This window comes from Mus caroli, chromosome 2, assembly GCF_900094665.2.
Source record: "Mus caroli chromosome 2, CAROLI_EIJ_v1.1, whole genome shotgun sequence".
Taxonomy (NCBI): domain Eukaryota; kingdom Metazoa; phylum Chordata; class Mammalia; order Rodentia; family Muridae; genus Mus; species Mus caroli.
In genome coordinates, this window is record NC_034571.1 from 30,611,119 (window position 1) to 30,631,804 (window position 20,686).

Below are 20,686 nucleotides of genomic sequence, written 5' to 3' on the forward strand. Positions count from 1 at the left end.
TCCTGGAACTCACTCTGTAGACCAGGATGGCCTTGAACTCAGAAATCCACCTGCCTCTGCCTCCCGAGTGCTGGGATTAAAGGCGTGCGCCACCATGCCTGGCTCTTTTTTCCTTTTTCGATCTCTTTAGCATGTGTGTACACCACAGCACGCCTGTGTACATAGAGCACAACTTGTAGGAGTCAGTCCTCTTCTTCCACCTTGTGAACCCCAGGGATCAAACTCAAACTGGAAAGTTTGGCATCAAGTTCTTTACCCTCTGAGTCATCTTCCCAGCCTTACAATATTTATTTTTTTCAACTAATTTATTATATACATTTAAAAATTATCTCTATATATCTAACATCCATCTATCTTTCCATCCATCCATCCATTCATCTATCCATCCATCCATCCATCCACCCATCCACCCATCCCTCTACTTCTGGTGCTGGGGACTGCCCCAGGGCCTACTCACATTACCTCTCTACCACTGAGCTATCCCATGCTGCATCCTATATATATCTTACATGAAATTTTGAATAATGAAATTTACAATTTTTTGGGACAAAGTGTTTTAGTGTTCTGTGACACTTTTCTCTCACAGAGCAATCAAATTCAGTACAACTGTCTAGGAAGTAGAAATTCTGATGGCTCAAAACAATCAAAAGTGAGGACATAAAAACATCAGCAGTAACAGAAGCGACCTGCATGCTGAGACAAGCTGACCTCTCTGCGTGCTGAAGACAAATGCAGAGATATAAACATCTTCATTTACAAAGCTGCAGACATGTTCATTATCTCTTTTAGTCTAACGTCACATCAAGCCTGAGACAGGCCCAGCACATCTTTATGCTTCCCTTCCCATCCTCTACTGTGAACTCACAATCAACCTCATAAGCGGCTCTGTGAACTTAGCAAACTTGAAAGTTATAATTTACAAAAATGCAAGTGACCAAATGCCATTAGCAACTTAGAGAAAGAAAGCAAAAGCAGCATGCACAGAGAGCACACCTGTGAATATTTCTAGCGCACAATATGGAAGACAAGAAGAATGGCCTACTACCCACCAAATGGGGGAACTAGAGGAATATGAGCAGTAAGATTGGTGGCTGACGAATCCCAGGCAGTGATGGCTGCTAACTGTTGTCCTGGGTTGCAAAAATATTAAATAGAAAGAAGATCAACCCTCTGAACATTGAAACACTTGTTTAAATCATGAAATTAAATGCAATCACAAGGTTACATGACCATACAAAACACTGGGCAGATATTTGAAATTTCTTCCCATTATACCCATTTCTAATAACATTCAAGTGACAGGGAAAAAACAAAAAACAAAAAAACTAACATACAACAGTGAAAGGCGGTGATCTCTATCAAAAATATAATATTAACAAATTATGGTCTACAATATTGGTTTTTGTTTGGTTGGTTGGTTTTGGTTTTTCAAGACAGGGTTTCTCTGTATAGCCCTGGCTGTCCTGGAACTTGTAGAACAGGCTGGCCTCGAACTTAGAAATCTACCTGCCTCTGCCTCCTAAGTGCTGGGATTAAAGACATGCGCCACCATGCCCGGCTATGGTCTACAATATTAAAAAAATCACTAAGCATAAAACATCATTTTTTTAATCAAAAGAAATTTGGTTTTTTGTTTTAGTTTTTGTTTTTGAGATAGGGTCTCACTACATTCCTCTGCTTACCTCTGCCTCCTGAGTGCTGGAATTAAAGGCATGCATCACCATGCCTAGTTAAATGTATTGTTTTATTTTATTTTATTTTATTTTATTTTATTTTATTTGCTTGTTGGTTGGTTCTCAAGGCAAGGTTTCTCTGTGTGGCCCTGGCTGTCCTGGAACTTCATCTGTAAACCAGGCTATCTTTGAACTCAGAGATCTGACTGCCTCTGCCTCTGCCTCTGCCCCTGTAGAATGCTGGGATCTACTACCTAGCCCCATTTTGAATTATAAATCTGACATTTTGGGATAGTAAAGAAAGCTAAAGACTTGATGATATCATATTCCTGTTGCTATAAATCCATAGTATGTTAAAGGGAAAACATTGATTTCAAGAAACATTTTTAGAAACTATGTTTATGGGCTGGTGAGATGGCTCAGTGGGTAAGAGCACCCGACTGCTCTTCCGAAGGTCCAGAGTTCAAATCCCAGCAACCACATGGTGGCTCACAACCATCCGTAATGAGATCTGGCGCCCTCTTCTGGAGTGTCATAAGACAGCTACAGTGTACTTACATATAATAAATAAATAAATCTTTAAAAAAAAAAAAGAAAGAAACTATGTTTATAAAAAAATCAGTTAACTGTAGTTAAAATGAAATCCTCTTCTTTAAAATGTGTAAAGTTGAGCAGAGGTGTGACTCGGTGGCAGAGTACGTTACATTTGAAACTGCCTAGGAGTAACTAGTATAAGACTATCAGGGCTTATATTAATGTTCTTTGTATCCCCAGCATCTAATATAAGTACAAAACAATGATCATACCATGTTGGATGTTTGTACGGATTAAACGAAACATTTATAAAAACAGGTTTAATTAGTGATCAATCTTCAATTCACATGCAGGTAGATAGGTTACAAAGACTCAGTGAGTAAAGCCTAATTAAATATAATTATTTCTTTTTAAAAGCAGGGTCTAATACAACCCAAGCAGGCCAAGAACTACCCAAGGCTGACCTTAAACTCTGATCACCCACTTCCACCATCTGGACACTGGTATTACAGTCCTGTGCCATAAGACTTGGTCTATGCAGTGCTGGGAGCTGAACCCAGGGCTTCATACATACTAGGCAAATTCTCTACCTATGGACTACACCCTCGTCTTTGAAGAACTAGTATTTAAAAGCTCCAGTATGGAAGGTTCTCCTTACCTATAGGTAATCGATTCTTCTTGTTGGCTGGAGTGGTTGCTGGAGACATCTGAGGAGTGCTATAGGGAGTCATGTCGAGACTGCTGCTCTTCCCTGGCTTAGCCTGGGGCAGGTTTGCCAACAAATTGTCAAGAGCCATTCTATCTTCTTTCAGTTGATCCCCAGACATCACACTCTTCATAAAATTTACCTGGTAAAAGGAAAAGACATTATCTAGTAAAATCAAATTTTCAAAAATAATACATATTTCTTATAGTATGTATTCATCTGTGACCTGCCAACGCATGGTTAAAAGAATGAAATCCAAAAACTTCAGCTAAAGAATGATGCCATTACCAGAGTAATAAGCTGACTGTAACTTATATACACCACAGTTCTGCTCAAGCCTTCCAGAAGATTAACAGAGGACATTGGCGGAGTCTCCACTGCACGGCCCCCAATTACAACATCAAGGAAAGCAGCGACACAGCCCTGTTGAAACAGGAAGAGATCAAAGTGAAATTCTCCCCTCAAAATACTGGAAAATTTCCTGACCAAGGTAGACAAGCATAAAAAAATAGCTTCATGAAAACTATTTTAAACCTTACACTTTAAAAGCTGCAGATCTTTATACAGTGATGCAGACTAAGCTCAAAAACAACGAAGTATATGCATGTATTGTACAACCTACAGTACTGGGAAGGCTGGGAGGGTGTGGAGTGAGAGACCTCCCAGAAGTGTGCTGGTACACGCAGACCTCCAGAAAAGACTGCTGTTATCATCCAGAACTCTCTGGAGAGGACTGGGAAGGATGGCTGACAAGCATGGGGAAGACAGACGACACACATTTTTATTGTAATTTAATTTTTATTTTTTGGTTTTTCCTTTCAATGTTTTCACGTGTTTCTTTGTGTGTAGGGTGGGCTGGGTGAGTGAGTGTTCATGAGGACGCACACATGGAGATGAGAAGACAGCCTGGAGGCGTTGGCTCTCTCCTCCACCATGCAGGTTCTGAGAACCAAACTCAGTCACCAGGTTTGGTATCACAAGCACCTTTACCTACTAAGTCACAGCTAGCCCTGTTTCTTATTTCTTGGGGGGGGTTGTTGCTGAAACAAACATTATTGTTTTGAAACAAAATCCTACTCTCTGGCGTTGGCTGGCCTAATACTCACAATGGTGTCCAAGTTGGCAGCAAAGCAGTGACATTCCTGCATCCACTCCTCAGGGTTATAATATGCACTGCTGTGCTCAGAATGGTATTTGAGGTTTTCATATTGTTATTCATTTGCTTTTAAGATGAATTCTTATGTATGTATGTATGTACATATGTATGTATGTATGAATATGTGCTGGTGACTGCAAAGGCAAGATGAGAGTACAGGATCCCCTAAGGGCTGAAATTACAGGTGACTGTAAGCCACACAAGCTCGGTGCTCAGAACTAAACTCCTGTCCTCTGAAAGAACACCAAGCACTCTTACCTTCTGAGTAATCTCTCCAGTCTGACATCTGAGTTTTAAACCAAGTTAAACTAATAGCCTACTCAAAATCTAATGAAATATTTTATGTTACTCAACTAACTGAAAAAAGTCATAAAAATATTTAAAGTTATTTAATTATTGCTGACTGTTATATTAGTAATAAGTTAGTTAAAAACAAACTTTTAAAAAATAATACAATAGGTCTTGATTCTCATTACAATAACCCTTTAATATTTATAAGACAGTTTAATTATAACCATTAGAGAAATCTTCCTAAATTTAACTGCTGCTGATACAATATTGTTAACTAATTTTTTAAAAAATTAATGACTGAAATATTTAAATTTCATATCACCTAAAGACAAGATTTAATAAAAAGAATACTTAAGTTCACTAATACTTTGCCAGAATTATTTTTTTTACATTATTTCACTTCATGCTGTATGTTCTTGACAGAGGATCTTTCTAAATAGCCCTGGATAGCCTGGAACTTCTGTGTGGACCAGGCTGGGTCTGGGAATCACAGTGAATGCAGAGTTAAAGCTGTGTACCAAAATAAGTATGTTTTGTTTGTTTGTAATGAGGACTCACTGTTATCTAGGCTAACCTTGGACTCAAGGCAATCCTCCCACCTCAACTGAGATTACAGGTGTGGGTTAGCACTCCTGGACATCTTACAGTCTACGAACCGTATTTCTCATGACACAACACTCATTCCTACTTTGTCAAATTTTCCAAGGCTATTTTTGGTCCGGGGATCTCCTTCTTCAGTGCCAGTCATTGCTAGCTGCTGCAAAAGGCGGCCAACCTGCAAACAAAAGCAATGATAAGCAGATGTGGGTGCACACACCAGCACTGGTCTATGAAAGCACTTCCATTCCAGTCTAAGAATCTGGTTTCACAATAATATTCACATTCATCTGATCTGACAAACAAAATAATGTTCCCAATAAAATGTGTATCTTGTCTCTGTCAGCTTTTGTTATTTTCAGATTAAGAATTAAGAGGATGTAGAAAATGTTGCTGTAATTCCTTCTTAGCACATGACAGCAGCACGAGGAAACTGAAAGCACAGTTAATTTGTTTCTGGTATTGCACTTTGTGTGCTTAAAAATATTTTACACTTGATTATTACTGTATGTGTGTGCATGCGTGTCACAGTGCACATGTGGAGGTCAGAAGACAATTTTTGGCAGTTGGCTCTCTCCTTTTATCATAGGTCCCAGATATGAAATTCAAATTGTCAAGCTTACATAACATTTTTATCCACAAACTACCTCTGCCCCAAGAAAAAATTTTAATTATCTGCGAAGGCTAACTCACACAATAAATGACTTCAAGTATAACACAAATACAGGGAAAAGCATTCTCTTTATAGTTTTCAGTTGCTTTTTTAGACAGGGTCTGTGTAGCTCCGCCTGCCCTCGAACTTGCTATATAGACTATGCTGGCCTCCAACTCACAGGGATCCGCCTGCCTCTGCCCCAAGTGTTGGGATTAAAGGTGTGAGCTACCATGCAGACAAGAAACAATGATTTTTTTTTTTTCCCTTAAGTGTCTATACCTGCACATGGAAGCTAGAAGTTGAATCCCCTGGGGTTACAAGTAGTGGCTATCTGACATAGGTACTGGGAACTGAACTCAGTTCTACAAGAGTAACAAACACTTTTAACCAGAGAGCCATCTCTCCATCTCCAACCAATGTTTTGTTGTTATTGTTGTTGTTGTTTGTGTTTTAAATGCTTATCACTTTTGTTTGATTGGGTTTGGTTTGGTTTGGTTTGAGATAAGGTTATGTAGCCTTGGCTGAATTGAAACACTTTGTAGACAAGTCTTGGAACTCAGGCTTATCAAGACAGGGCTTCTTGTGTAGTGCTGGCTGTCCTGGAACCGGCTCTTAGTTGCTCTAAGCTGGCCTCGAAATCACAGAGAGCCACCTGCCTCTGCATCCCAAGTTCTGGAATTACAAGCGTGTATCACTACTGCCTGGCTAATGATTTGGGCTATCAGTTTTTTAAAAAATTTATGTCTATTTTAAATTAACCCAATCTTTTCTTTATATTATTTCCAGAGAATAAAATATGATTAAAAGGCTTGAGGATTGTAAGGACTCAGACAATGACTTGTGGGTAAGAGCACATGGCATGCAAGCATGAGAACCTAAGTTCAAATCCTCGGCACCTACATAAAAGCTAGGCATTATCATGTGTGCTTATAACTCAACATTGAAAAAGTAAGATAATTAGATGCTATGAGCTCAATGGCCAACCAGCCTAGCAAAAATGGTTGAGTTTTTGGTTAGGTGAGAAACCCTGTCTCAGAAGAATAAAGCACAATATAAATGTGGATAAGTGTCCTCTTCTGGCCTCCACATGGCACATGAACCACACATACATATGTGTGCAACACACACACAACTCTTTAATTTAAATAAACCCAGCAGTGGTAATGCATGCCTTTAATCTCAGCAGCTACGAGGAAGGGGCAGATGAATCTCTGTGAGTTTGAGGCCAGCCTGGTCTACAAAGTGAGTACCATAACTATGCAGAGAACCATGTCTTGACAACCCCCAAAAAAGAGAGAGAAAATTTTAACTTTTTAATATTTGTTTAATTTTATGCATATGAATGGTTTGCCTACATATATGCATATTACCATCTGCATGCCTGGAGACTGTGGAGGTCAGAAGAAGGTATCAGACGCCCTTGAACTGGTGCTATAGATGGCTGTGAGCTACCATGTGGGTGCTGAGAACTGAACCCAGATCCTCTAGAAAAGCAAAAAGTATTCTTTTGTTTGTTTGTTTTGTTTTGTTTTGTTTTGTTTTGTTTTTCGAGACAGGATTTCTCTGTATAGCCCTGAATGTCCTGGAACTCACTCTGTAGACCAGGCTGGCCTTGAACTCAGAAATTCACCTGCCTCTGTCTCAAGTGCTGGGATTAAAGGCGTTCGCTACCATGCCTAGCGGCAAAAAGTATTCTTAACCACTGAACCATCTCACCAGCCATGAAAAACTATTTTTTTTTTAATTTTAAAAAAGACTAGGCAGGGAGACTAGTAAGATTGCTCTATAGTTATGGACCACTGGTTACTCCTCCAAAGGACCTGGATTCAATTACCAGCCCCTCGATTGGCAGACTAACAGCTGTCTTTAACTCCAATTCCAGGGGATCCAATGCTGTCTTCTTCTGCAAACACTGTACAAGTATACATGCAGGCAAAACACCCACACACACAAAATAAATTACATAAATAACTAATTAAAGTAAATAGTAAGACTTTGGGTAAAACATTCACACACATCAAATAGATAAGATTGTGAGTGTAACTTAACCGTAGAGCATGTGCTTATTAGCACACGTGAGGCCCTGGGTTCCTCTATGGTGTGCTGTGGAGGTCAGAGGACAACTTTGAGTAGCTGGTTCTCTTCTACTAACATGGGTTCCAGGGACTGAACACAAGTTATCAGATTCCTCAAGCAAGGACTTTTACTCAATGAGCATCTCCTTTGCCCAGAACGCCAATTTTTTAAGAGGATAACTTACTATATATGTGTAAAATCTTCACAGGGTTGTGTCTACTTTCAAAAACATAAACACTTCTTAAAAAAGCCCTAAGAGTTCACCAGCAGTCCAAGGAATTCTAACTGTAGGTAGCTTGCTCCTCTTCAGGGCTTGGGGGTTTTGTTTTGTTTCTATGCATGGGGGTGTAGGCTGCATGCATGTCCTTGTGAAGGTGCTGGGTCCTCTGGGACTGAAGTTACAGTTGTGGGTTGCCATGTGGGTGCTGGGGTTTGAAGCCAGCCCTCTGGAAGAGCAGTTAGTGCTCTTAGCCACTGATTCATTTCTCTAGCCCCCTCGAATGATGATTGTTTTGTTTTGTTTTGAGTTTTCCAGACAGGGTTTCTCTGTGTAGCCCTGGTTGTCCTGGAACTCACTCTGTAGACCAGGCTGGCCTCACAGAGATACATCTGCCTCTGCCTCTCTGCCTCCCTGCATCCCTGCTCCGCTGCCCCTCTGCCTCTGCCTGGATTAAAGACATGCACCACCATTGCTAGGTTCAACTTCAGTTTTGAAGTACAAAGGACACTCAATTTTCAATCAAGCTGGACTCTGAAATTAATAGAATAGAGATGATAAGCTTGTTCTAGAAAACCTAGTCAACTCTATGTTCAAGAGTTTAAGGATTTCATTTGAAAACCAATGCAAAATGTTTATGACTATAATATCTCAAAATCCTAATATAATTGCTTTTGTTTCATGAAAAGCATTTCTTTTAAGAAAAGAAATGGTAAGAATATATGAACGTTGTCAGTATTTTTGTTACTACTCCATCACATAAGGATCAGCTTTTCTCAAACTAAATGCTACATTACTAACAGCTAAGGCAGGTTAGAGAGATAGCTCAGCAGTTAAATGCACTGGCTGTTCTTCCAGAGGACCTCAGTTCAATAAATTCTCAGCAACCACATTGTGGCTCACAACCATCTAAAATAGAATCTGATGTCCTCTTCCATCATGCAGGCACACATGTAAATACAACACTCATATACATAAATAAGTAAATATTAAAATAATAATAATAGCAAAAACATACCTGCATCAGGTTAAATCTTGCCACCTCATTAATAGGAGCATCAGATATTATTCCATACTGCTCTGGATTGACAACTGCAGGACAAATGAAGCAAGCCAACAGAAGATCGGTACACATTGCTCTGACTTCCCCAACCTCCAATCTGTCTACACAAGAAAGAGTTTTGTACATCTGTGACACAATCCACCTCAAACTATGTGGAAAGCAGTATGTATTCTGTTTAAGATAACCAATAAATTTGTTCACCAAAGTCACTAGTTTAGCCTCATTAGAATCTACCATTTCTTGAACCTTTTGCCTAAATCTATCTGAGCCTTTCTCTCCAAAGAGTTTTTCCTGCTGAGCTGGAGAGAATCTCTCTATCAGCTTGTTTGGATCTGTTTCCAGGTGGTCTTCATCCTCTACGAGGAGCTGCATGATTGGCTCATGCAAAGTAGCCGTGAGGAAAAGTTTGGCAGAAAACAGTCCTTCAGAAAAAAGTTTAAATAAGATGCTGAAGGCACAAGTTCCTCTCCTCAAAAGGCGCCTGGGGTTGTCACTTTCTTTAAGTTCAAATTCAATCAAGTATCGTAAAACCTGGAGGAGGTAGCTTTCATCTTCTTGCATAATACAGTTGCCATACAAGGAGGTAAAAACAGTGTAGATAACACTTTGTGTGTTCTCCTGATTGAGTTTTTCTCCAGCAACCAAAGAGGAGGCAATAAGACGTGGATTTTCTCTTAACCGACTCAGGAATTCTCCATAAGCTGTTTCCTGAAATCCCAGTTGCTTATATCCATCAACAAACTGTGTATCTTCCAAAATCTTGGCATGCTGGCAACACTCAGCAGGGGAAGCTTCAGCACTGGAAAATATTAGCACACAGGCAAAATAATATTAATAACAATTATACAACACAGGCACTATATTGAAATTAATAAATTTGAATTCATTACTGTGCCAACAGTGACATATCCTTGAATTGCTAAACTCTGAGAACAGTGAGTAAAGACCGCCATACCTGAAAGTAAAAAAGAAGTCAACTTCTCCATATTCAGTGTCCAGAGCTATCTTCTATGAATTAAATTTAAAAATTTGCTACAGATTAAAAACTGCTTATTTACTGACACAAGAACATTCACAAATATTCAAGCACTAAAATAATGAAAACAGGAGCTGGGGAGGTAGCTCAGTTGGCAGAACACTTGCTGATAAGCACAAAGCCCTGGGTCTGATTTACACTTGTACATTCGGTCTACCAGGCAATACCTCCCCGGCGAGCACAGCAAAGAGCTGTGACCTAAATGACATCATCAAAGGTCAGTCCTGCCTCTTCAGATTTTTATAAATACAATCATACAGTATATATTCTTTTTTAATCTGACTACTTTTAACAACATTATACTAAATTGTTAAAGTTAAAAACTGCTTCTTGGAACAATGGCATGAACACCAGGCATTGAAGGGCACATAGATCTACAGGTGGGCAAAACACCCATACACATAAAATAAAAATTTTAAATCTAAAAAAGCTTTTTTCTTTTAAAAGATACACAATTCCACTAGGCAGTGGTGGTGCATGCCTTTAGCCCAGAGCTTGGGAGGCAGAGGCAGGTGAATCTCTATGAGTTGGAGGCCAGCCTGGTCTACAGAGTGAGTTCCAGGGCAACCAAGGCTACACAGAGAGCTGGAGAGATGGCTCAGTGGTTAAGAGCACTGACTGCTCTTCCAGAGGTCCTGAGTTCAATTCCCAGCAACCATAGATGCCTTCTCTGGTATGTCTGAAGAGAGAAATGGTATACTCATATACATAAAATAAATAAATAAATCTTAAAAAAAAAAAGCTACACAGAGAAACCCTATCTTGAAAAACAAACAAAAAGATATATAATTCCAAAGCATGGAAATGCATATAAACATCACAAAATTTAGTCTCTAGAACAATAAAATGTTATGTATTCAAAGACATAAAACAATAATCCTTAAGTTACACTTATCCATATCGCTGTTTAAGCTAATTCATAAACAAGTAACTCCATACATTTTATAAGCAAAGACTCACCTAATATTGATTCAAAACCATGCACTTAAGAGATTCATTTAGTTAGCTAGTAGTATAGAATGAAATGTTCACATAGTGCATGACCCGAAAATCTTGTCTTTACCTGGTTATAATAAGACGATCCAAATTAATCCTCTGTTGCTTTGCAATCCACGCTGTTCGATACAGCTTCTCAGCTGTCTTCAGTACATCGGCATTTAGCCTCTGAATGAGCTGTTTCTCAGAGCTCACATATAAGCGTTCCTGCTTGAGGTGGTGGGCCAATGTGTGAATATCTAGCTTCACCATCTTTGAATTCGGAAAAGGTACAAAAGTTGATCACTAAGAATAAAAAAATGACAAAATTCAAGTTTACATCACATAAATTATTTTCTAAAATCAAAAAGAGTAAAATACACAGTAAAGACTCTTTCTTAAAAAAAATAAAAAAATAATAGGGATGGGTAGTCACATCAAAATCTGAGTCCTTAAAAAACAATACACACACCCACATATACATCACCAAATTTTTAAATTGAGTATTATGAGGCTGGAGATAGATCTCAGTGGTCAAGCCTAGCATGCATGAGGCCCTGGGTTCATAAAAATAAAAATTAAAAACCCACAAACAATTAAATATTATGAGAGCCAGTTGTAGTAACAAATATATTCTTGAGTTTTGCTGGAACTCAGCCTGATTCCTCTAATATCAAAGAGCCCATAATCTTATAACTAAAATACTGTTCAAGCTACCAAATAAACATGTTTTCTTTTTCTTTCTTTCTTTCTTTTTTTTTTTTTTTTTTGGTTTTTCGAGACAGGGTTTCTTTGTGTAACCCTAGCTGTCCTGGAACTCACTCTGTAGACCAGGCTGGCCTCGAACTCAGAAATCCACCAACACAGCAAAATAAAAATGAAGCCAGGCGTGGTGGCGCACATCTTTAATTCCAGCACTTGGGAGGCAGAGGCAGGCGGATCTACAGAGTGAGTTCCAGGACAGCCAGGGCTACACAGAGAAACCCTGCCTCAAAAAAAGCAATAACAAAAACAAAAAATAAATTTATACAATTTAGAAGCTAAAATCTTCAACTATAACTTCAAAATTAAAATTTAGGACTAGCAGGGCGTGGTGGGGCACGCCTTTAATCCCAGCACTCGGGAGGCAGAGGCAGGTGAATTTCTGAGTTCGAGGCCAGCCTGGTCTACAAAGTGAGTTCCAGGACAGCCAGGGCTATACAGAAAAACCCTGTCTCAAAAAAAACCAAAAAACCAAAAGAAAAAAAAAAAAACCCACAAAATAAACAACTTGGGACTAGGCACGGTGGTCCATACCTTTAACCCCAGCAATTATAAACAGTTTACACAGCATGCTCTAGGACATCCAGAACTATATAGAGATACTCTCTCAAAAAAAGAAACAAACAAACAAAAACCTTAAAACTTAGAACTTAACGGAGCTGAAGAGATAACTCAGCAGTTAATAGTATTTGCTGCTTTCCTAGAGTGCCTGGATTTGGCTCCCAGAATGCATATGGTGGTTTGTGTCTTTTATTAAGCTAGTTCTAAGGAATCTGATGTTCTCTCCTGACCACCAATTGCACCAGGCACACATGAGGCACACATATATACATGCAGGCAAAACACCGATACACGTAAACTAAAGTAAGTAACATCTAATAATAATTTTAAACAAAATTAAAATAAAAGATTAACACTTAAAATAATGTTCCATCCAATCTAACCATGAAATGAACTCCTAAATCACCCAGTAGTGTCAATTTTTTTATGTTTCATTATAGGGTGTGTGTGTGTGTGTGTGTGTGTGTGTGTGTGTGTTAAGAACACATGCACACATGCCATGCCATGAATGTGGAGGTCATACGATAACTTACAATTCTGGTTATCTAGTGGCAGGTAGCTATATCCTCCCTCTGTGCCATCTCCATGACCTTCATAAGCATTTTTAAGAGAACTTTTCCACAAGACAAACTTTCTAAGTATCTTTTTAATCAGGTTCAAGAATTATAAAGCTTTCCTTTTTATACTTCCATATTTGTGGTCAGAATGCCATAAAAAAGCTGACCATAGCTCACCCTGTAAAACAAAATTTTAAAACTCTTGTGAACTAAGTAATACAGCTCAGTGGTAGAGAACTACCTACCTAGTATGCATGAGCCTCTGGCTTTAATCCCTAGCACCGAAAACAAAATGTGACAACTAAGGAAAAAGTAAGAACTGTTCTCTTCTTCTTTTTTCTTTTTTTGTTTTTGTTTTGGTTTTTCGAGACAGGGTTTCTCTGTGTAGCCCTGGCTGTCCTGGAACTCACTTTGTAGACCAGGCTGGCCTCGAACTCAGAAATCCGCCTGCCTTTGCCTCCCGAGTGCTGGGATTAAAGGCGTGCACCACCAGGCCTGGTTAGACTTTTCTTTTATTCAAGGTTTCTTTCCATAGCCCTGGCTGTCCTGGAACTCTATATGTAGATGAGGCTGGCCTCCTAGATCCACAGAGATCCACACCTGCCTACACCACATTAACTGGAAGACTGTAGAGGGAATCATGCCTTCCTGTACTGTTGGTGGGAATGTAATTCTGTATCATCACTATACGCTCATGTCTCTGCAGCATTATTCACAACAGCCAACATCTGGGATCAACCCAAGCACCCCATCAACAGACTCGTGGACAGAACTAATTATACAAAAGAGTACAGAGTCGGTTCCGTCTCTCTGTGGGATCCAGGGATCCAGATCAAGCCACCAGGCCTGGCAGCAGGCAGCTCTATCCTCTGAGCCATCTTGTTAATCCTAAAGACATGTTTTTAGAGCTCACTTTAATAAATTTAGGCCACCAGACAAACTTTCTAAGCATTTTAGGTAAAACATGTTCAAAAATTTTTTTAATTTTTTAATTCAATATTTTCTTTATTTACTTTTCAAATTGTATCCCCTTTCCTCATTTCCCCTCTGAAAACACCCCTATCCCATCTCCCCTCTCCCTGCTCACTAACCCACTCACTTTCACTTCCCTGTCCTGGCATTCCTTTACACTGGGGCATTGAGCCTTCACAAGACCAAGAGCCTCTCCTCTCATTGATGTCCCACAAGGCCTTCCTCTGCTATATATGCAGCTAGAGCCACAAGTCCCTCCATGTGTACTCTTTGATTAGTGATTTAGTCCCTGGGAGCTCTGAGGGCACTAGTTGGTTCATATTGTTGTTCCTCCAATGGGGCTGCAAACCCCTTCAGCTTCTTGGGTCCTTTCTCTAGCTCCTCCATTTGGGACCCTGTGCTCAGTCCAATGGATGGCTGTGAGCATCCAGATTCTGTAAATACAGACACTGGCAGAGCCTTTCAAGAGACAGCTTTATCAGGCTCCTGTCAGCATGCACTTGTTGGCATCCACAATAGTGTCTGGGTTTGGTAACTGTATATGGGATGGATCCCCAGGTAAGACAGTCACTGGATGGCCTTTCCTTCAGTTTCTGCTCCAAACTTTGTCTCTGTATCTCCTCCCATGGGAATTTTGATCCCCTTCTAAGAAGGACCAAAGAATCCACACTGGTTTTCCTTCTTCTTGAGCTTCAATTCATGTGGTCTGTGAATTGAACCTTGGGTATTCCAAACTTCTGGGCTAATATCCACTTATCAGTGAGTGCATACCATGTGTGTTCTTTTGTGATTCAGGTTCAAGAATTATAAGCTTTCCTTTCTATAGCAAACAAGTCAGAACACCAGAAAAAGAAATTGGCCATGTCTTACCCTGTATAACAAAATTTTAAGAACTATTATTGGGACTAAGGAATTTTGTTTTGTGTGTGTGTGTGTGTAATATGGAATATTACTTGGCACATATAGTATATAAAAGTATATAAATGGAATATTATTTGGCCATAGAAAGACGGGAGGAAAAGAAATTGCAACATGGATAGAACTAAATACCATTACGTTAAATGAATAAGCTGGGCTCAGAAAAACCAAGCATTGCATAAGCTCACCTTTGGGTAGACTCAGAAAAGGTTGACCTCTCAGAACAGAATAGTGCTTTCCAGAGTCTGAGATAGCAGAGACAGAAGGAATTAGGAAACCTTACAGTTCTGAGGAATAAATGAGATCTACTTTCTATTCACAGTAACTACGGTTAATGACAATTGGTTGAATTCTTGATTGTATTCTTACTCCCCCTCACACAGTCCCTTTCTGAGATAAGGTTTCCTATTGCCCAGGATATCTAAATGTAGCCTCACTAGGTAGGTAAAAATAATCACCACACACAGATACACACACACACACACCACACACAGATATATACACACACATATACACACAGAGAGAAAATTAAAGATATTCATATTTGTTAATTATTTTTGATTTCTTAGAGCATATTTCGAAGGCCCTTAGCTTAAAATTCAAAATCAGTCTTACCTCAGCACACCAATCCAATACTATTTTACACTATTACATTATTTGTTTACTTACTAGTGCATATGCATATGTGTGTGTGCACACAGCATGGTGCACTTGTGCAAGAAAGAGGACAACTTTCAGGACCTGGTTCTCTCTTCTCACTGTAGAATCCAGAGACTGGCTGATCTCAGGTTTGCAGTGTGAGCACTTTTACAAAAACCAAGAGCCCTTACACTATTTCCTCATGTTGCCTGTTCTATTCAAATTGACCTCCTCATTTCTACTGTCCTGTGTTTTCATAGCTTCTTACCTACATGCTTTAATTTCCATAGCCTGGCCCAAAGAACGTTTGCAATCTTATACATTGCCTAGTGATAAACCTCACCTCTGGACTGAAGAACTAATTATATCACTGTCTTGGAACTGACTGTGTGCTTTGCTTTTGCTTCATCTTCTTCTTCTTTTTTGGTTTTTTGAGACAGGGTTTCTCTGAGTAGCCCTGGCTATCCTGGAACTTACTTTGTAAAAGACAAGCTGGCCTCAAACTCAGAGAGATCCACCTGCCACCGCCTCCCGAGTGCTAGGATAAAAGGAATGCACTGTATTTTCATCTTTTGCCATCTCCCTCCTGGGTTTCCATCAAAACAAAGTCCTTCAAAATCTGAGAGCCTCTGACAGACCCATTTATCACCAGTTCCAGATACCAGAGAGAAAACAAATCATTTTCAAATCATCTTTGCTAGTATTTACTTCCCCACAAATCACTCTGAAGACGAGCACAAGTGCCATCGAACCACTGGCACCATCTGGACATGATGGTGTGTGCCTGCGCTGCTAGCACTAGAGTCTTAAGAGGACCACTGCAAGTTCTAGGCCAGCCTGGACTACTAGTGAGCTTCAGGCCAGCCAGAGCTACAAAAAAAAAAGACCCTGTCTCAAACAACAGTAACAATAATATTGTAATAATCAGGATTCAGCCATAATAAACCATAGCAGATACATATTTTCCCTAAAGTTTGCATGTATTTTCTAAATTAGCTAATTTCATTTTGAAAGAGTCAAAAACTACTCTCTGGCCACTTAAATTCAACAGCACTTACCACATTTTTATATTAAATCAAACTGAGGAATAATTTAAGCTTTTCAACTCATATGGTTAAAACACCTCTTAGGAAGTCATGATGGTGGCACACACCTTTAATCCCAGCACTGGGAAGGCAGAGGCAGGTGGATCTGTGTGAGTCCGGGGCCAGCCTAGGCTACAGAATTAGTTCCAGGACTACACAGAGAAACACTGTCTTGAAAAACAAAAACAAACAAACAAGCCCTGAAAACAAACCATCACTTAGGCCAGCTAGAAATAAGGCACGCTGTTTCAGCATCACTTCTCATAAAGGTTGGTTTGGGTTTGTTTTTGAGACTTTTTTAAAATTATGTAAGTTTGTTCTTTGATAATTTCATACATGTAGATCATGTAATAATCACTCTTCCTGGCCTTATTATCCTCAACCCCTATGAATAACCAACCCTTCCCACCCTACCACTCGCTTTCCCAGGTTCATGACTTGTGGTTTTATGACCCATTTAATTCAACTTACTAAAGACTTTTAAAATTCATTTATGCCTGGCATGGTAGCACATACCTTTGATCCCACACTCAGGAGGTACAGGCAAGCAAATGCAAGGCCAGCCTGGTCTGCATAGAGCATTCCAGGTCTGTTAATTAGGGCAACACATCTCAAAAAGAAGTTTATTATTATTGTGTATTGGTGGAGGGACACATGCCACAGTATCCATATGCGTCAGAGGACAAATCTGTAGCCATTTCTTTCATCTTACATCAAACTCAAGATTGCCAGATTTGCAAGGTCAGCACTTTTACCTGCTGAGCCATTTCTCCAGCCCCAGACTCTAAAACTGTTAAAGATTTATTTTTAACTTTCTGTATATGAGCATGGGTGCAGTGCCCACAGAGACCAGATTAGGGCAGAGGATCCCCTGCAGCTAGAGTCACAGCTTAGTCACCCAGTATGGGTGCTGGGGATCAAACACAGATCTGCAGGAGCAGCACATGCTCTTACCCACTGAGCCACCTCTACATCCCCTTAGTAAGATTTTATGCAACATAGCTATGCCATCTCGTCATGCTGTCTACAACTGGTTTCATATTAAGAAGGCAGGAGGAAGTAATAACCAGTCTTCTACAGTCTGTTTGGCCCTACAGAGAGACTGACAACCTCTAATAAGTAAGTTTATCTCTTCTAAGGAAGAGCATGGAGAGGAAGCACAAACCTAATAAAGTATAATTTTTGAGCTACACTAGAAAACTACACTAGAAGTTCCAAGGAGAATACAAGTGTCAACAGTTAACAGGACACAATGACACACAACTATAATCCCAGCACTGAGGAGGTAAAGGCTAGAAGATCGAAAGTTCAAGGTCAAATACAATGCAAATTTGAGGGCACTGCGGGCTAAGACTCTCAAAAAATATAAATTATCCCAAAATAACATTTTGGGATAGAATAATATTTCACACTTTATAAGAATCTCTAATTAAAAGCACCCCAATTTATAATAATGCATCTGCTAATTTTAAACTGGAAGGCAGCATTTAGAGTTCAAATAAACAGCCTAGTCCCTAGGTTAATCTTAGGTTCTCTTTCTGTGTCTTCCTCCCATGCTCTCTTCTCTCCCTCTCTCTGAGGAACAGAGGACTGCAGGATCCTCCTTGTAACTTATAATGTACCAGGCTCACAAATTTATTTGTACTTGCCAGGCATTCTACTACCAAACTACATCCTTGGCCCAAATACTATCCCTTTATTAACATTAAGAGAGTGAACATTAAACCAAATCCAATGTATTCATTTACTATAGAGGACACTTTAGTAGTCAATAAAGTGGAGAGGAAACTAAAACGAGTAGGTCTGATGACTACCACTGAAGACTGGCCACTTACAACCATGGTGATGCACACCTTTAAGCCCTGCACTCAGGAGGCAGAGGCAGGCCAACTTCTGAGTTTGAAGCAGGCTTGGTCTACAAAGCAAGTCTAAGGCCAGCCAGGAAGCTGTAACAAAAACAAACAAACCAAAACCATGATGGCCTCTGACACCTACTGACATGTGATCTGTGACCTCTGACATCTAATGTCATATGACCTGAAGTTAAGATGCTGTCCCACACAGAAAACTGAGAGAACTGTAAATCATAAGTAGAAACGTAGTATGTTGTTAATAAAGTCAGCGTAGGCTTTAATTACTTCCCTACTACAATTAAGATAGCCTCCATCTCCATTACATGGCAGAATGGATGAAAATTAAATCTTTTAGCCAGGTTTGGCGGTGCACTTGGGAGGCAGAGGCAGGTAGATCTCTGATTTTGAGGCCAGCCTTGTCTACAGAGTAATTTCCAGGACAACCAGGGCTACACAGAGAAACCCTTTTTTTGGGTTTAACATTTGAGAAAGTGGAAAATATCAAGGTTATGTACATGGTTTGTTCATTTTTCTTTTCTTTTGAGGTGGTTTACTAGGTAGCCATGTAGACCACCAGGTTGACCTTGTTCACCATTTTCCAGTGCTGAAATTAAAGTGCCACTGCACCTGACTAAAATCAAGGTTATTATTAAGGAGATGTGACAGACTGTTTGCTAATATGGGACCTACGCTTATTGGGTTTTGTTTGTGAGTTTTTTATTTTGTTTTTTGAAGACAGTGAAGAGAGTTTTTTCAAAAGAGGCTGGCCTCAAACTTTCTACAAAGCTGAGGATGGCTTTGAGATGTCTGATCTTCCTGCATCCACCTCCCTGGTGCCCTAGACACAGACCACCATGTGCTGGGGTTGTGTGCATGCTAGGAAGCATTCTGTCAGCTGAGCCATCACTAGCTCCAGAGAATCAAAACTTGCAAAACATTTAAAAGTGAGATCAAGGGGACTGGAGAGATGGCTCAGTGGTTCGGAACACTGACTGTTCTTCCAAAGGTTCTGAGTTCAAATCCCAGCAACCATACAGCCATCCGTAATGAGATCCCTTGGGTTTTTTGTTTTTTGTTTTTTTTTAGATTTATTTCTTTATTATATGTAAGTACACTGTAGCTGTCTTCAGACACTCCAGAAGAGAGAGTCAGATCTTGTTAGGGATGGTTGTGAGCCACCATGTGGTTGCTGGGATTTGAACTCTGGACCTTCGGAAGAGCAGTCGGGTGCTCTTACCACTGAGTCATCTCACCAGCCCCTGAGATCCCTTGTTTTTGTGAGTTTTGCTATATATTCCAGCCTGACATTGAACTTTACTATTTAGGCCAGGCTGGCCTCCAACTTACTGCAGTCCTCCTGCCTCAGTTTCCTGAATGCTAGGATACAGGCGTGAACCTGGTAAAACTTTGGTTTGTTTTTGTTTTATTTTTCAAGACATTTTGTTTTTCTCTGTATAATCCTGGCTGTCCTGGAACTCACTCTGTAGACCAGACTGGCCTCAAACTCAGAGCTCCACCCTCCCAAAGTCTGGCATTAAAGATGTGCGCCACCACTACCTGGCAAGAATGTTTAATTACATAAGTAATATGTTTTTAAATTCAAGCATTCAGTTCAGTAAAATAACATAATCTTGAGAAAAGTATTAAAGCTGATATATTATGCTGTAATGTATCATAGTCTCTGTCAACTACTCCCTAGAAAAGGCAACAACTAGCCTATGACGTTCTAGAACAGACTAACATTCTGTAACACACAATATTATTTTTTTCTTTTAGTTTCTGAGATTAGAAAAACAAAATACAAAACATTTCATTATACAAATTTGCACTAGTTTCATATGTGGAGCAAGGTAAATATATTTCCTAAGCAGAACTATTTAAGAAACACCAGGGTTTTGGGTTTTTTTGTTTTGTTTTGTTTGTTTTCTTTTGGGTTTTTTTTGGTTGGCTGGTTTTGTTTTTTTCAGATCTTGCAGACCAAGAGATTGAATCCATGACTTCCCTCCCAAGTGACAAACAAACACTACACCTAAGCAATACACTCAGTTCTGAAAAGCCAGCTTTTATGTTAACTATCACCCACAGCAAACCTTATCTTAAGGTACCAGAAGTTATAGCTAAGCCAAACATGTTGGTACAAACCAGTAATTCTAGCATTCAGGAGGCTGAAGCAGATGAATCCCAAGTTTGAAATTAGCCTAGGCTATAGAAACCCTATTTGAAATAACCAGGGTCTTGGCTAGGGATGCACCATAGTAGAAGAATGTTTGTCTGGGTTCAGTCCCCAGCAATGAACATATATAAAGCCAGGTCTGTAGAGGTAACACAACAGTTAAGAGCCCTAGTTATTCTGGCATACG

The 20,686-nt window shown here is 39.7% G+C and overlaps 1 protein-coding gene across 7 annotated transcripts in view; it reads right to left on the reverse strand.

Moving 5' to 3' along the window:
• The window catches only part of Gapvd1 (GTPase activating protein and VPS9 domains 1), a 77,480-nt gene that overhangs the window by 43,831 nt on the left and 12,963 nt on the right, over nucleotides 1-20,686 (reverse strand). For 4 of the 7 annotated variants that reach the window (XM_021184146.2, XM_029472038.1, XM_021184158.2 and 1 more), the window contains 5 exons: nucleotides 11,068-11,285; nucleotides 8,924-9,767; nucleotides 5,049-5,135; nucleotides 3,202-3,336; nucleotides 2,866-3,055 (listed from right to left, as the gene is read on the reverse strand). In XM_021184146.2, the coding sequence (XP_021039805.1) occupies nucleotides 2,866-3,055; nucleotides 3,202-3,336; nucleotides 5,049-5,135; nucleotides 8,924-9,767; nucleotides 11,068-11,252 (1,441 nt within the window). In that variant the 5' untranslated portion in view covers nucleotides 11,253-11,285. Of the gene's footprint in view, nucleotides 1-1,049; nucleotides 1,131-2,865; nucleotides 3,056-3,201; nucleotides 3,337-5,048; nucleotides 5,136-8,923; nucleotides 9,768-11,067; nucleotides 11,286-20,686 lie in introns of all 7 variants that reach the window. The other 3 variants (XM_029472032.1, XM_029472039.1, XM_029472029.1) reach the window with 1 other exon arrangement.